The 17,472-nt window shown below is 41.7% G+C and overlaps 2 protein-coding genes across 4 annotated transcripts in view; one reads left to right on the forward strand and one right to left on the reverse strand.

Moving 5' to 3' along the window:
* The window catches only part of KDM1B (lysine demethylase 1B), a 27,488-nt gene extending 22,094 nt beyond the window's left edge, over positions 1-5,394 (reverse strand). Inside the window, exons 1-4 of the mRNA XM_066558069.1 lie at positions 5,335-5,394; positions 5,087-5,153; positions 2,584-2,686; positions 1,604-1,728 (exon numbers count right to left, since the gene is read on the reverse strand). Of these exons, the coding sequence (XP_066414166.1) occupies positions 1,604-1,728; positions 2,584-2,673 (215 nt within the window). The 5' untranslated portion in view covers positions 2,674-2,686; positions 5,087-5,153; positions 5,335-5,394. The remainder of the gene's footprint in view (positions 1-1,603; positions 1,729-2,583; positions 2,687-5,086; positions 5,154-5,334) is intronic.
* On the forward strand, positions 5,216-16,025 carry TPMT (thiopurine S-methyltransferase). 3 transcript variants are annotated; one of them, XM_066558088.1, is made up of 9 exons: positions 5,216-5,237; positions 5,936-6,096; positions 6,885-6,977; positions 8,056-8,188; positions 8,687-8,739; positions 12,644-12,718; positions 13,429-13,514; positions 14,519-14,563; positions 15,891-16,025. In XM_066558088.1, the coding sequence occupies exons 2-9, from the start codon at positions 5,957-5,959 to the stop codon at positions 16,004-16,006; spliced, it is 741 nt and encodes a 246-aa protein (XP_066414185.1). In that variant the 5' UTR covers positions 5,216-5,237; positions 5,936-5,956; the 3' UTR covers positions 16,007-16,025. The 3 variants fall into 3 exon arrangements, with proteins under 3 accessions (XP_066414185.1, XP_066414194.1, XP_066414178.1); XM_066558097.1 differs by lacking the exon at positions 5,216-5,237 and adding an exon at positions 5,390-5,497; XM_066558081.1 differs by lacking the exon at positions 5,216-5,237 and adding an exon at positions 5,776-5,808.
* The last annotated feature ends 1,447 nt before the right edge of the window (positions 16,026-17,472 follow it).

Here is a 17,472-nt window from a genome sequence, read left to right on the forward strand (position 1 = left end):
CATATGCAAGGGAGGCAAAGAGTACACAATGTGCAGTTTTATAGTTGGTCTGGCTTTCAGCAGCCTCCCTCTAACAATGGTCAACTGAGCCTGTCTTTAGTACCCTATAAGCAGGCATTTCCTGAACGTGAAACAGTGAATATATGCTGTGACACACTAAGCGTTTTGGAAATGTGTAAGATGACAAAGCTCCTCTCCACAAGAACTTAGAGTTCCTTTACTTTGTTGTATTTTCTTCCAATATTAGTGCAGAGTTGGGAGGGATCATTTAAATTAGCAATTTTCTTGTACATGTTCATAATAATTGATTCATAAGTCATTACAGTGTTCTGTCTCCAGAACAACTGACAAAACTATAAAGGCAAATCTGAACACAAAACAGATGTTCCATATTTTTCTGTCATGTACAACTTGTGATTTTAACCCAGTGAGACAAAACCCTAAGGAAGCAGTTATGCATTCTCAGCATTTGGTCTTTGCCAGTTTCAAAAAGAAATATCCATTACAAAGATTGCATTCATCAGATAAAGCAATTGTTCTTCACTTGGAATACCCTCATTAAACTCACTGAAATTATTCAAGATAAATGCACAAAGTAAAAAGCAGTGACCTAAGCTACTAACTCAAGTAGCCATGAAATGAGCTCATCTCAAACAGATAAAGTTGAAAGTAGTACTTGGGGGAAGGGGTGGGAAAGATGAAAATCAAAATATTAAAATAACAATTCAAGAAGATGAGTAAGCAGTATATATTGTTTCCTAAATAAAAACTGTAATATCACCAATGCTGATCTCACAGGTGCTCACTTCCCAGACAAGTCTGTCAGGCAACTGCCAAAACTTGGCTTCTCTATGACAACAGCCAGAATACATTGACTTCCCACCACCAAAGAACAATCCTTGGATATAACTAAATGAAACACATAGTTAGTTTTACTTATTTTTCAGTGCTATAAAGAAGGAAAGTTGTCTCAATTATCGGGGGGGAGGAGTGCTACATATCTACAGTGTGCCTGCTTCATAATGAGGTCTAACATGTTGCCTATTATAGGTATAACTTGCCAGTATTATGCATTCAAAACCACCAAGTCAGAATGCAAAAGCACTTGTGAAAGTGCAGAGGAAGTGTACAAGAACAAAGAGTTCATGTAAGTATGACTATCTCTCCTATGACCTAAAATTTCAAGGCTAGAATCTCACCTCAGACTGCAAAGCATTCCAGTGAAGGAGTGGTAAAGACTTTCTACAGTAAATGATGATTTCATTTTCCATCTTGAAAGCAAGTTCAACTTTCTCAGATTACACTAATATGCTCTCACTTTCACAGAAGCAAGGCATGTTCCAGAGGACACCATTAATAACATAAATAAGCATATCCCAAAGATAGTCTGTATCTCAATTAGCAACTTGCACAGGAGAAAGTTATGGACAACAGGAATAACTTGTGACATTTTCCTGGCACCTTAAGACTCCTATTAGCACTACCTTTCGATTCTCCCTCTACATTTAGGTATGAAGGGATTTTTCAGAATATAGTTAGAATCCTAAACTTCAGCTGCAGGTTTAGAAAGTCTATGAAAAAATGCAAATAAAAAGTAACAAACCTTTCTGCTGCACTGGCAAAGCAAACGGGACATGTTGCGGTGCATCCAGCTTTTTCACACTTTCTATATTTCTTCTCTGATGCTTCATCATCATCATCTGCTGCTTCAGCTGCTTTCTTCTTCACCTAATAAAGAATAGCTGGAATCTGACCATAAATGACACAAATGCATCTTCTACAAAGCAGCATTCAGACAGTTTTGCAGCTTGTGAGTGGCATCCCATAGTTAAAACAACCCTAACGAAAATCTTTGCAGCCATTGTGAACTAGCTGCAGCATGAAACAGCTGTCAAATTAGGTCAGATTTTTCCACTAAAAAAACCAAACAAAAACCCGCCAAAAAAAAACCTCCAAGCCCACTGTAAGACTGGAAATATCATTAATATCTAAAAATTTCTTGCCTTAGTCTAATTGATGGCACTGAAGAAATTATAAGCAAACTTCCAGTTTAAATAGTATTTTAAGCTCCATCAAGGAGTCAAGCCTCATGCATTCATTTTATTTCTCCTTCAGAAAATCTCCTCTTTTAAAATACTTATTGGTACTAATTACAAGTGGCAATCCTATCTGTGCCTCAAATAAAATATTAGGGTAGGCTTTTTTGGATACAGGCATTTTTTTGGATACAAAACTGTATACCAAATGTCTCTTCTGGGCCTCAAAGGTACTGTGTATTATGTTGTTTTAGGTCTCTGTCTGGATGGGCAGACAGCTTTGTCTAAATGTACAGAAATCTGTGATTGTATTTTTAACACATTAAGTACTTACAGATTATATAGAGTGTTTATCTTTTCTGAATATTGTTTGCAAAATGAGACACTTGACCTGCCTATTCACAGAACTAACTCATTCTCCTTCTCTGTGGATAAGTAGTCTAAGACCTGACTTACCCACAAGGAAGCCCACTTTCTTTACAAATGACAACAGAAAATAAAAAATAGCAAAGTACAAACTCACATGTTTTTAAATTATTATAAATACCTGTCTTCCAGAACTCCTCACAGGAAGGTTGTCTGGAGACTGATCTGAAGAACATGCCTTTTTCTTCGTTCGTACTCTTCCCATTGACATTGTATTGTTAGAGCTGAAAAAAGGTAGGCAATAATTAATTAATTTAAATTGCTTGACTTTGCAGAGCTAATCACAGCCACTCACAATACTACTTTTCACAGAGTTACCTAGGTAAGAATCTGTTCAGCTTGACTGTTAATTTGAGAGGAAAATGGGAATGAGGCATTGGGGGAAAGGAACAATACTACTATTTTAAACTAAATTCGGTGTTAAGATTAGATCCCTGAGTATCTCTTGACAGGCTGTTCCAGATCAGCATATCCTGGATTTCAATAATCTGATTTGCATTACGTGAAGACCTGGACTGGAATTTGGCTTGGCAAAGTGAACAGACAACAGCTCAATGCTGATGCAAGCATTCAAATACCACTCGGAGTAACACTCATGCTGCTAACTACTGATTTATTGGCAGCAAGAGATTTGCACTGTAAAGCACTTTTCCAAACAGTGTACTGAAGAGACTTTTAATACCAGATGAGCAACCAGTTCCAAGACTTGCACAGCCTCCTATGGAAAGAGATAAGAATTTGAAATCTGGACTGCCATTATATTGCATTTGTGATTGGAATATTACAAAATTTGTTGTTAAGTATTCCACAGGACAAAATAAAATATTTACAGCATGAGCGCTCTGTAGCTGTCTTTGACTGCATTGGTAGGAGCACAGAATGGACCACAGTTAACCATGCAAACTGGAAACCACAGAGTGTGAGAAAGTATGATGCAGAAATATGAAAGCATATTTAAAATCAAAGGCATTCTTTTCACAGGGAGTAAAGCACAAAGACAGCCTAGAGGAAGAAGTAAATCTAAAGAGTGCTTTACAACATAGAGAAATTAAGTGGAAATTAACCCCTTGTACCACAGCACTGCAACATGAATGTTATTTTGTTGTAATAGTGATCAATTTGTAATTTTTTTAATATATATATGAGACTTCTCAATTCTCCCTGTTTCAGGATGCAACTTCCTTATTCAACCTGTCAGTGATGGACAAGGCAGCAGTATCTTTGTTCAGAAATTCCATTAAAAATCAAGGTAACAAGAGGAGAGTGGGAATTTTTACAAAATTTTATATTAAGCTGATTCAAGTCAAGTAAACTAGTGCTTCATTCTCCTCTCAAGATAGGAGAAATTATTTGTGAGAGGAAGACAAATCACATGAGGGTATCCACACATTAGGAAAATTAGTTCAAACATCAAACAACCCAATATAAAATCAAACTTTGTTTCTTGTATGTATCACCTCCAATTACAACTAGCCAGAGGTAGGAAAAAAGTTATTAAGTCAATCTCTATTGATCTCTGACCAAAAAAAAAAAATCACTGCTTCACTGTAACTTACCAATTTATATGAGATTTCCCTAAACTGCTGAAAATGGTGGCTTTTCCCCTCTAGAGCTTTCTTTATGTATCAGTGGCACAACAGTATCTCTCTGTGTCCCCTAGCCTTCTGATGGTAAATAATTGTTCTGACATGCCATAGTCCTTACAGTTGGAAGCTTCCAACTGAGGAAGAAGTAGTGAGCAAGGCACCAGGTGACTCATTTTGGTGACCATCAGGTGATCACAGTCTGCTGCTGCTGTGGGGCCCTTTTATCCAAGAAGGTAAAAGAACATGTGAATTTTGCATTATGTAGGTGAGTAGAAAAAGTGTCAATCACTAGGAAGTTTGGTAAAAATATTTCAGATTCAGAGAGGCTGCCCATTTTGAAAGGCAGAGATCAGTTGTACAGTATTGCAGACATATTTTTGCTCTTACCCCTTCAATAAGGGTAAGAGGGAGGTGGGGAGAAAGGGAGAAAAAAATCAGGTGTATGATACTTTGTGCCCACTTCCCCTGACAAACCAAGAAACACCCTCCCAAAAAACCACAAGTTTTTACAGAACAAACAAACATGGCTTACTCTACGAAGCTTTACATGACTTTGCATCCTGTCCTGTAGACATCTTACTGGCTGAGAAAATAAGCCCTTTAAAAGGAGAGGGATGCATAATGCGTGAATGTCACATTCAATAACGTTTCATCCGTCTGTAATGCGTGGCCTATATCGGAAAGCTTTGTGGGGTTTACCTGCACAGTTGGCAGCAAGTTTGTCATTGGGGAAGAGAAAAAAAAAATGAAGAAAAGAAACCACACAGACACACAGTCAGAGACGGGGAGGAAGCGAGAGCAGCCTGATTAACACGGCGAGTGCACACACCTCTAAAACTCAGCCCGAGTCGAGCGGCGGCGCCCAGCCCCGCCGGCCGCGGCTGACAGCGCCCGCCCGGGCCGCGGCTGTGACAGCTGGCAGCGGGAGGGCGGGCAGGGGTCCCGAGGGGCACCCCGGGCAGGGGAGCCCCCGCGGCTGGGCTGCCCCGGAGCCGGGCGGGGGCGGTGCCGCCGGCAGGGCAGGCGCCTGGCACTCACCTCGGGGCCGGGTCACTCGGGGGCCGGAGACCACATTCACGCGTGTCCGCGCCGCCTCCTGCTAGAGCTGCAACGGGAAAAAAGGGTGGAGAAGGGGGAGGGAAGGGAGGGAGTGAGAAAGAGACGGGGGAAGGAAGAGTGAAGCGGAGAGGTGAGGACGGGGGCAGCGCTGGCACCTGCCCCGCCAGCCCGGGGAGGAACAAGCGGCCCCGCGGTGGGCGCTGCAGCTGAGGGAGGGAGTCACTCACCGTCGCCGCCATCCCCACCGCCATCCTCCTCCTCCCCGGTGCCGTGCACCCTCAGCCCGCCTCCTCCTGCCGCTGCTTCCGCTCTCCGCGGTGCGTAGCGAGGGGGAGGGCGGGGAGGCACCGCCCCAGCCCCGCCGCCCTCACGGGATCCGCGGCCGTGCAGGTACCGTGGCTGCCGCGGCCCGGGCGGGGGGGCTGAGCGGGGCGGCGGCGCTGAGCCACCACGGGTCACCCCGCGGGTCCCCCAGCCCCAGCAGCCGCCCGCCCCCGCCTTCTGCCCACGGGTTTCACGGGAGAGAAGTGTCGGCATTTCCCTCCTTCGTTACCGGGGTAGGGGGGCTGCTCGAAGGGTGCGAAAAGGGAGGCCACCGGCGGACCCGCAGTGCTGGGCAGGCCCGTTCAGCCGCGCCGGGAAACGGGGTCTGGCCGAGTCTATCGGGAGCCAAGAGTGTGCTGATGGCTGTGTCGCTTTCGGTACATTGCGACTGTCATCAAACGGTGATCTCTTGAAATCTACTAAATTTTTGTCCGTTTCGAGGAAGTAAGAGCCAGTTCCAAACTATGCATTGGGTGGGGGTAATTCGTCTCTCTTTTTTCACAGCTACGAGCGCTCCCTGGAGACATGGACCACTCAGCGGATGCATCCGGGCTCCTGGAAGCCTCTGATGTTGGGTCTCAGAAAGACAGAGTGGTGACAGAGGAGGAATGGCTAGAAAAATGGGAAATGGGTAACATCGGGTTTCACAAGGAAGAAGGGCATCCGTACGTGACTTCACTTTTCTGCCTAAGCTGTTTTAAGTAATGCCATGAGATGACTGGCTTGGCTCATTCGAGAAACTCTTAATTGAAAATGGAACATTTGCAAAAAGCAAATCATCTTACATAGGTACATTAATGTTTGTTTTTGAAACAAAAATTAATATCGATATTTTTGTGACCTACATTTGTCAAAGGACAGAGAAAAGAAAGTATTGAAATTTATTTAGAGCTTTTACTCTTGAATCAGGTTTTAAACCTTAGAGCTTGGACAGTTTGGCTAGAAAATCTTAAATTTTCTGATGGAGATGTTTTGCACTATTGTTCATGTGAAACTGGGCCTTGAAACTATGTGCAGAGGACATCAGAGCAACTACCATGCAGTAAAAGATAAGGACCTAAAACATCAAACCTGATTATATTGTCTTTCAAGACCTGTAGAAGTGATTTGCTTGATGCAGAAGTTTCATGATCTTTCTGTTTAAAATCTCTGTTATGACCTTCTTAGAGGTGGGTTGGTTGGACTGTTTATTTGCAAAGGCAAACAGAAAATAGAACAAACAGAAATCTGTTGATTTCTGAATTACGTGAAATTGACTTTCTTGCTGTGTAAGTGGAAAGTGAATGCTTTTATTTTAGGTTTTTATTTCTAATGGCATGAAACAGGTTGAGCTAATAACATATGTGCCATTGTGGAGTTTTCATGCTACCTTGCATAGTGTGTAGCACTTGGCTTTTCATGTGCCAGCACAAATACTCACAGAGTTAAATAAAATGTGTCTGTTCTTCTGCAGGCTCCTCCAAAAGTATCTGGATGTTCTTTTAAATGGCAGGAATGGACTGAGGATATTTTTCCCACTTTGTGGTAAAGCAGTAGAGATGAAATGGTAAAACACAGATAATAAGAGCAAAAATCTTACTTGATGTGGGGAGGGATAGAGGGAGAGGGGGAATTCCCAACCTTATACTGGCCAGTGGAAATGTGCCACGTTTCCACTGCTAGGAAAGCAGTGTCACTGGAAGCTGAAGGGAGGAGGAAACTGGTGTTTTGTATAGTAGCATAAATTGAATGGATAAGGTCTGATCTGAAAGTCCTACTGATTGTCCCAAGTTCAGCTTGGGAAATGCTGAATTTAGATGAACAGAGTGACTGAATCTATGCCCTTACCAGTGCTGCTTTCCATAGCAATGCCAGCTTAAATTACCCACAATGAGGTCAGTTGTGTCAGACAACATTTTCAAGAGACCATGTGGCATGCCATTCTGGAAATTTAAGGGATTTGGGCTAAATGTAACTTCCTCCTTTTTTTATACTTCATGTTTTACTTTTACTTTTTTTTTTTTTTGGGGGGGGGGGGTGGTACAGGGAGGGAGTGTTGTATTTAAAATTAGGGCCTATACAAGTCAGTACTTTTTCTTGGAGGGAGGAAGCACAAACCAAAACCTGCACTGCATCTTCAAGTAATCCAGCTATCAGGTTTTATCACAGTACCTACTCCCTAGGCTGACTGTTGGCTCTGACACACGTTGGTGTTTTGCTGAGCTGCAGAAGCGCAGAGGTTACTGCACCCCCTTTGCTGCCCGTTCCTGCCAAGCCACAGAGGCAGCTGGGTGGACACTGCCTTCGTCACCTCAGTTCAGAGCACAGCACCTTTCTGAAATGGACAGTTTCTCACTGTGATCACCTGTTTTCATTGAGTTAGTAGGAATAAATTAATAATTCATTAAATCTAAATAAAGCATGTAAGTCCTCGTCAACTGTAGGCTGAGTGGTGCTAATTTAAGCTCAGATCATGGAAGGCAGGTGTTCAATATAATGTGAACACTTCAGAAAGTCAGAATTAAACATATCAGGGCATCCTAAAACTAGGCTTTCCCTAATGAATAAATGATGTATGGGAGATACAAATTTTGCCCAGCCTGTGGGCCCAATGTAAACCTGGGCCTTCTCTCTCTTGTGTGCAGGCTGGCGGACATGGGGCACAGCGTTGTTGGTGTGGAAATCAGTGAGCAAGCAGTGAAGGATTTTTTTTCAGAACACGGTCTGCCTTATTGTGAGGAGCCAGTCCCTGAGATTTCAGGAGCAAAAATGTTCCAGGTATGTCAAATGATCTGGTGTGGTTAATCGTGCAATGCTGGCATAACTGAGTAAACAAGTCATTCTGCTTTTATGCATCTGTTTTACTGGTAATCATTCACCTCTCCTGGAGAGGTCTAAAAGGAAGCTCTGTGTTGTATTTTTGGACTGAGAAGTTATTCTTCTAAACTTACTACTTTGGCCTTCTTGTAACAATGAAGCACCTGAATGTAGAAGGAATGTATTTTAACACTGGAGGCATGCCTTGACAGATTGATAAAAGTTGCATGCTGTGGTAGATTAGAACTTCTCTGGAGGGGATCAGAAGAGTTACCTCAGTAAAATAAAACTAAAAATATTTCTCAGTGTTTTCCCCCGTTGCATATAAATGTGTTTTAAAATTCTCTTTTTTAATAGTGCATGGGTATATTTTAAGATGTGAAATATAAATATATACTTATGAGTGTATATTTAAAGATAGTTAGCTGATAAGGATTGTTTCCTTTGCTTTTATTGTAGAGTACCTCTGGCAACATTTCCCTCTACTGCTGCAGTATTTATGATTTGTCCAGGTAGGAATACTCATAGTGTTTTACAATTTTCCATAATCTAATATGTATTAATACTGTTCTGTACTATTATTTTATTTGAATCAGGCAAAGATTTGTCAGGTCCTCGTAACCAAACTCATATTAATTTGTATGAGAAACTTGAATGGCCAATCTCCAGCAAAAGTCTAATTCCATTGTTAATAATTAAGGATGACAACTAATTATCTTTAAATGGGCTTCTTATTCCAAGCCATTCTGTGAAAGTTATCAAAAAACATTTTTGCTTTTACAGTAAAACCAAATTATCTTTAACATTACTGATGAATTCTATGAAGCAAAACTTTAGCACAATCCCTTACTCAGACTAACTTAGTAAAGAGAATATATCCAGAAGTGTACAATAGTTCCCTCTTCTTGCAGTTCTTACTCAGATGTGATTTTTCCCTAGAGTATAAGGTTTTGGCGAAGTTTTTTGTGTTTGTTTGCTCTTCTTACAAACAACTGTCAGGCACACGAATTTGTCTCATGTCTCTTCAGTAGGAAGGAGGTAAAGTCCTAACATTTACTTCAATGGGCATTCCAGAACTAGTACATACAGTCACAATAGGTAGTTCAGGACACCAGAACACAGTTTACTATATGATCTCTTTTTTTTCAGTCTGCCAAAACACTGGGAAAAAGACTATTCATTGCTAGAATCCAGAGTCTTTCAGACAGTAGACCATGATTGTGACTTCTGCTGCTGCAGCTGACTTGACTGGTATATATATGTAACTAGTCTTTCAAAGTGTCAAACGGACAGGGTGTGTATGAACATAACTTTGTAGATACTGCCTAGTTTCTTACCCACCTTGTCCCTCCAGTGTAGTTACTTGCTACACTGTAGATCCCTTTAAATCTTTCTTGCTGTGAGTTGACAAGTTGCCCAAGGATTGCTTAAGCTTCTCAGAAATTTTTGAAAAATTCAGTCATAAGTTTTGTAGCAAGTAGTGTGGTGAAACTTGTAACTTCTATCACAACATAGTGTAATAATACTTTGAAATAAACAAAAGTAGGTAATTACTGACAATTTCAGTGCATATCACTGGATTCAGTATGTAGTTTGTCATCACAAAATAAATTGGCAGATAGACGTTCTGGATGCAGAATGAACTGTATTCCCAACTTCAGTCAGCAGATACCTGTGAATAGAAAAATGCACATGCACTTCTAGTTTCTGTGTGCAGACAATTTGGTTAATTACCCAGTAATTATGGAAATTGAAATTAATTCTCTCTTGCTGAGGCTGGCCTACTAACAGGTCCCTTTCATCTCCATTAGCCTAGCATTCATTAGAAGAAAACTCAGATGTGCTCCTGACCTTTGTCGGAATGGGACGTTTCAAAGACTCTTGCTAGTTAAAGAGTAACAGGAATTACTGCTCTTTCTGGGAATTCTGGGACATATGTAAAACAGTTATATTACACAATTACTGTACCTCCTAATACAATTATGGCTGCATGACTTCAAAAGAAAATCAAAAATTGCATTTACTGAAACTGCTAAACATATCCAGAGATAGAAATTCACAAGTTTCCTCTTAAATCCACTGGGTTTTCTGCTGATATGTGAATTTCTGATTTCCATGTTAAATTTTGTTAGATGTAGTAGTCCCTAACCCATGCTGAACACCGTATAAACACATAGCAGTGTGTTACATACCTTATACTTTCCTTATCCTTTCCGTATAAACACATAGCAGCAGTTTGTTACATACCTTACTTTCCTCATACCTTAGCTTCGTCCTGAATCTGCATCACTATGAAAGACAGCTGTGTGCCTTTTTTTTACCTTTTCCTCATGGCTTCATTGTGTTGTGAAGGAAATTGGATATGCAGAGGGACAAGGAGCACCCAGACACTCAGCAGGTCCTGAGATCTGGGCAGCCAGGAGACCAGGACTGGGACAAGGCCACAGCATGAGCCTGCCTGCAGCCCGGGATGTCTGTAGGCCTTGATGAAATAGCTTGGGAGTAAAGTACATGAAATGCATGTTTGGAGCCACTGCTGCCATTCCAGTTAGACCAGAATAAAGTTGGAAAGAAAAACCAAGTGCAGAAAACCTCAGTGGCTTGCATGAGGTCACCCAGCAGACTCAGCTACGCAGAGAGGAGAACTGCCTCCAAGCTTCAGAAGATCAAGTTTGTCACTTGGCCCACTAAACTCTCCTTTGTGCCCTGAACGTCCATTGCTTGTTTAACTATCTCTTTAAAAATCTCCTTTCAGTTACAAGGCTGGTTATTTAAATTAGATGCTTAGACTTGGCGAACTTTAAAAGAAGTCAGCACTTGAAAGTGTTATCATGTCTCATCGCAGTAGAGTGGGAAATACAGGATCAGCTTGTAGGTTAGATGCCAGAGACTTAGCAATGCCATTGCAATGAAAATAGCAGTGGTGAGAGAGAAGTTCTCATGGTTTAACTCTGGCTAAGGTGGTGGAACTAAGCACCACACAGCTGCTACAATCAAAAGGGTAAAAGTAAGAAAGAAATGTGTGTGGAGATGAAAACAGTTTAATAATTAAAAATAAATTTCAAAAAGTTGTAAGGAAAAAAAAATACACAACACAGAACAACCAAAGAGAGAAGAAAATAAAACCCAAGAAAAACAAGTGGTGCAAATGAAAGCAGTTGCCCACCACAAACCAAGCAACTGATGCCTAGCCAGCAGCCAAGCAGTGCCCCCATCCACCAACCTCCCACCCAGTTTTATTGCTGAGAGTGGAACCAGATGGTCTGGAATATTCCTTTGCTCAGTTGGGGTCAGCTGTGTTTGCTGTGTCCCCACCCAGTGTCTTGTTCATTCTTGTATTCTCCAGCCTACTCACTGATGTCAGGGTGTGTGGAGCAGAAAATAAGTTGGTGCTGTGTAAGTGCTGCTCTACAGTAACTAACTCATCAGTGTGTTATCAACGTGATTTCAAGCCCAAATCCACCAACACAGCCCCATGCAAGCCACTAAGGAGAAAGGTAACTCTACCCTAGCCAAAACCTGTACAGAAATGAAGACAGAGGTGATGCAATTGGACTCTGACACCTGCCCAGTAGGCTGAAGGGTATTGCACAATTCCATGCCACATTTTGCTAAGTAAACTTATTCAAACTTTCTTTAAAATTACACAGTTTACTTAATTACTACCTTACTGTCTTACTCCTATTTTAATAATTACCAAAAACAAGGCTCTTTCTTATCCCCAGATATTCTTTTGTGTTGCTCTGGCTGCTCTTACCATCTATTAATAAAGGCATTTCTTGATAGTCTTACTCCCTGGCAGGCTTTGGGTGGCCACTGAAGCCATCTGCCAGCATATCCAGGAACAAAACTAGTGTCTGCAGCAGAGTTGCACTAAGGCAAGCGGCAGTGTAACTTAGCTTTTCTAGCATTAAACAAATTGCAAGCTGAAGCTGTCCTGGGTGTGTAGCTGGGAATTCAGGTGTCTAAAGTTACTGAATGTGCTGAGTCAATGATAGTAAAGCAACAAAGCAGCTTCCTTAGCCTGCATATGAAATCATGCATGGGTTTTAGAAGGTGGTCAAGAACTGTTGATGTGCTGAGTGCATGTCAGACAGAAGGATGTGGTTACTGGACACCCAGACTCATAGCCCAAATGTGTTAAAAGTACATTCCTTCCTCCCTGCCATGTCTCATCATTCCCTAAGGATGGGGAAGCACCGACCAATTCCCACACCTCTTTGCTATTGCAGCAGGACAAGGAGCCAGGAGGATTTATTGAGTTCCAGATCCTGTTGGTTTGGATTATAAAAATGCTGCACCATAACAGAAAGGGGAATCACTACCTGCAGAATCCTTTTGACCTCACAAAAGTATCTGAAAGAAGAGGAAGGCCCCTTTTTACTGTTTTTAAGCCTTTTCCTTATCTCCTAATAGCTTGATAGTTGGCAAGTTTGATGGGGTTTGGGACAGAGGAGCTCTTGTAGCCGTGAATCCATGTGACAGACAACGGTGAGTAAATTGCATTGTTACTGCCTTTTCTCTGATGTATCAGTGACAAGTTTTTGATCCTGTGACTTGTTAATGAGTCATTTTTCATTTAAAGGATAAACCTACACAAGCTCTTCTCTACCACAAGCATCTGCTGCAGCTGCAGAGTGCTGTATTCTTCCTTCAGGAAGCCACCCTGCCTCTTGGTGGGAAAAATGTGGTTTGTTGCAACCCAGCAGAAGCAGGGCTGCAAGGCTCATCTGAATTCTATTATTTCCTTTTCACCACATCTACTTTTTCTGTCTTTGTTCTTTTCCTCCTCACTCTCCTTGATTACAAATTTTTGTTCTTGCCTATAGCCAGCCCAAATTTAGATTGAACCTTCTCTCAGGATTTTTTAATTAGATACAGAATCTTCAATTCACAATAATTTTAGGACTGTACTATGTACTGTATTCTAGACTGTGGCAGATGAATAGTTTGTCTATTAATCTTGAGTTGAATGTGCAAAAAAAGATAAATGCTTGTTTATGGGGAATAAATACAACTTTTATTTTATGTTTTTCATGTGTAGCATGAATTTTATGCTGCTGAAATTTAAACAAGTTTTGGTTAGTCTCTGTGCAGTTCAGTTCAAATTCTGTCTGCATAGAAATGCATTTTGTTGAATATTTTGAATGCTATGCTTGAATGCTTTACAAAAATAATAAAGTATAATTTTTTCCTTTTAGTTATGCCAGTTTGATGATCAGCCTAGTGGAGAAAAATTCTTCTTATCTCCTTGTTACAGTTTCATATGATCCAAACAAACACAAAGGTGAGAACTTTGTACCGCTCATGTTGTGATTTTGCTCTAATACAAATTGTATAAAGATGTATTAGATGTAGATGTATTAAATTGTAGATGCATTAATATCTTCCCCAAGATTTTTATCTGCATAGCTTTGTTAGCTGGTGACCCCAGTATGACTGTATATAACTGTGTTAAAAAGTTTAGATATTGACCAAGCTTGGGACTAAATTTGTGTTTTCTCTAGCATTCAGACATGCTAAAGGTAAGTTGAGGACTGTCATGGTATATTAACAATGAAATGAAACTGTAAGTGTAGCTGCTACAATGAAGCTGGAAGTCAGAGCATTTATTAACATCCTGTCTGGCCTCGGGAGCTTGAAACACTCCCAAGAACATCAGCTTCATGCTGTTTATCCAGTATTTGCAACCCAATGTGTTGCCCATCTTGTGCCTCTCTCTCAGCCTCTAACACACTCTGAATGTACTTGGAAGAGGTGAAATTCTGTAAAATCATAAGGTACTTTTTCTTTTATAGTTTTTGTATTATGTACTGAAGCGGGAGATTTTTTAGTTGATATTAACTCACAAAAGGAGATCTTTTTCTGTTTTGGGCCCTTCAGCATAATTTTCCCCCACAAAAAACAGGTCTTGCTATCACAAGCAAGAACAGTTTGATTCATTGCTTTCCCTCTGACAATGTTCAGCTCTTAGCCTTTGTCATGCCACTGTAGTATAAAGAGATTGTAGGCTGGATTCACACAGCACACTGAGAGTGGTCATATCCACATCACATTCATGATTCCCTGCTGCAGCTGCAGATGAAGCAGCAGCAACACCTGAAGCTGTCTGGCCTCCCAAGCTGCCACAAGTTCCTGGACATGTTTTCTGTTTCCTGCTGATGGTGCTACATCCTGGGGCCCCATTACAGGCCAGGTGCTGTGAGTGAAGGGCTTGGCTCTCCTACTGCAGCGTAAATTTTGTCTTTTTCCCATGTCTCCTCTCTGATTAGCTTCACCCTTTTCTTTCAGGCCCACCATTTTATGTTCCTGAATCCGAAATTAAAAGTTTGTTTGGTGAGTAAAATTTCACCTAACCCTTAGGAATTTTTTCAAAAACACATAAAGATGTTTAAATGCCTTTTTTAAATGCCTTTACCTTGCCCTGTGATGAGTGATACAGTCATTTGCTTCTTATCTAAAGGCTAGAGTCATGGAAAAGTACTGGGAAAAATAAACACCACTTAGCCACAGGGATTTTTGCTGGCATGGAAAATTCTCAGTTCTTCAAAAGATACGAAGAAAACCCAAGAGGCAAACAGTTTCTTGTCTCCCTTCGGTACCTTTTTTGTTCTCCCAGGATTCATACTGCACTCAGTAATCCTGTAGCTGCAGTCTTAGAGAGTCCTGTTTGACCATTTTGTCTTTGCCTGCACCTCATCAACTAGTTGCCCTGGTTTTAATACAGCCCTACACGTGCTACAGTTTCTACTGTACTTTTGTGACAAAGAAGGAAAGTAACGTGGCACTCAAAGAAAATGCTAAAAATGTGCAACTCAAATCCATCAAAATAATGAAATTTGGAGCTATGCCAGGAATTTAATTTTAGGAGTTTCTCCTGGTGTGCTGTAATATCTCACTTTTAAATTTACAACTTTCTGAGACTCTGGCAGTGTTTGTGTGCAGTGAGTCATTGGCATTGACAATTGCATCCCAGTGCAAAAGAGAGCATTAAAATTCCCCCCAAGTGCACTGTGTTAGGCACTGTAGGGTGACGCCGGCAAGGGGGTTTATTTACAGATGCGAACAGGATGGGGCTGCTGGGAAAGTGCCTCAAGCTATTTATTTTTTCAGCATCAGTCTCATTACATGATTATGATAATGGGAAGATGCTAACAGCTCACAATCTAGGCAGCAGGCCAGAAAACTTAATGTTACAACTTACTTTATAATCTTCTTGACCAATCACGCAAAGCAAAAGCATATTGACAGTAGTTCCATCCAATCACTATAAGCACACGTACCTTTGGTTAAAACAATGCTTGCTTATTTCAAATACAATACCTGTTTGTAAGAGACAACACACAGAGCTCCATTATTAAGCTTTAACCTTCCTAGTATCTTGCTAGATAAACTTTCTGCAACTTAGAAAGCTATTCAGACCTATTCAGACAAGCTTTAATACATAGGTTTATTGTTCTATTTGCTCTTGCCTTTTCTACAGTTTAAATAATTTTTCTGCTGACCTATCTCATGACTGTTGCTTTAGCACTGTTCACAATTCTGCTGTGTCTGAGGCCTGCCTTTTGCAGCTTTCCTAAAACCCTCTAATTTTATTGCTGAAAATTTTGCATTTTTCATTGACTAATCATTCACTAATTTGTTATCCTTATCTTCTTTTCAGGCAACTGCTGTGAAATTAGGTGTCTTGAAAAAGTTGACGACTTCTCGGAGAGGCACAAACAATGGGGACTAGATTATTTTCTGGAGGTGCTATATCTACTAAAGTTTGTAGCTTGATTAAAATCTGTTAAAATAACCTGCTTCGCACCTTGCTTATTCTTATATCTCTCATTTTAAAATGAGGCATTCTTAAAGCAGGGGTTTTTTCCATTTTGCTTACTGAGTCAGCTCTCCTACACAGCTGCCTTTACTACGTTGAGTTGTGAACAGCTTTTCTTAAACTCTATGCACAAACAGCCATTGCCAAAGCATACCTTTTTCTTCCATATCAGTTCAAATCATGAGAGTGAAGAAAAAGAAATGTTCCTGTTCCTTTTCTGCCATTGCAGGTTGATGCTGTCTGCCTGGTGTTCTGCATTTTGCATTCTGATGAGGCAACTCAGCCTTGTCAGCCAGCAGCCCTGGCAGTGTGGCAGCTGCAGTTCAAACACTGTTTTATGGGGCACTGGCCGTGCACCAGGCTGGGCAGAGAGGTGGGAAGCTGCTGCAAGTTGGTTCTCTCCATCCCTGTGAATATATGTCAAGTGAAGAGCTGGCAGTGAGCAGGCAAGGCAAGGCAGCAGCTGCCAAGAGGAAATTACCATCCAGCAAGCAAGGCTGGAGGGAAGTAGACTGGATGACAGGGAGGAATGGGTGAAAAATGTCCTGAGAGCACCTGATGTTATTGCTAAACCATTCTCCATCATATCTGAAAGGTCATGGAGTATGGGAGGGGTGCCTGAGGACCTCTCCTTTTCCTTTTTTGGAGGAAAACCAATGTTGCTCCAGTCTTGAAAAAGCGCAAGAAGGAGGATCTAGGAAACTATAGGCCAGTCAATCTCACCTTCATGCTTGGAACAACCCATCCTGGATGTCATCTCTAAGCAAGTGGAGGAAAAGAAGGTTATCAGGAGTATTTTACCACAGGAAATGGGCTGGGTTAGTGGACAGTGAGGTAGATTGAGAACTGTCTGCGTGGTGGAGCTCAGTGTTGTGATGAGGCTAGTTGGAGGGCTTTAGCAAGCAGTGTTCTCATGGGTCAGTACTGGATCCAGTCTTGTTCACCTTATTAATCAGTGACCTGAATGAAGGGACAGGGTGTACCTGCAGTAAGTTTGATCATGATACAAAACTAGGGGGAATGGCTGACACATCACAGTGCTCTGCAGCCACGCTGCAACACCTGGACAGGCACAGGAGCCGGGGAGAGAGGTGATGTTCAGAGAAGGCAAGTGCAGGGTCCTGCACCTGGGGAAGAAAATCCCAGGGTCCCAGCACAGGCTGGGGGTTGACCTGCTGGAAAGCAGCTCTGCAGAGAGGGACCTGGGAGTCCTGGTGGTCAGCAAGTTAGCCAGCAGTGTGCCCTTGTGTCCAAAAAGGCCAGGGGTGTCCTGGGGTGCATTAGGAAGAGTGTGGTCAACAGGTTGAGGGAGGTGATCCTGCCCTTCTACTCAGCCCTGGTGAGGCCACATCTGGAGTGCTGTGTCCAGTTCTGGGCTCCTCAGTACAAGAGAGACCTCAACATGGAGCAGGTCCAGCAGAGG

The sequence above is a fragment of the Molothrus aeneus genome, chromosome 1 (assembly GCF_037042795.1).
Source record: "Molothrus aeneus isolate 106 chromosome 1, BPBGC_Maene_1.0, whole genome shotgun sequence".
In the NCBI taxonomy this organism is placed as follows: domain Eukaryota; kingdom Metazoa; phylum Chordata; class Aves; order Passeriformes; family Icteridae; genus Molothrus; species Molothrus aeneus.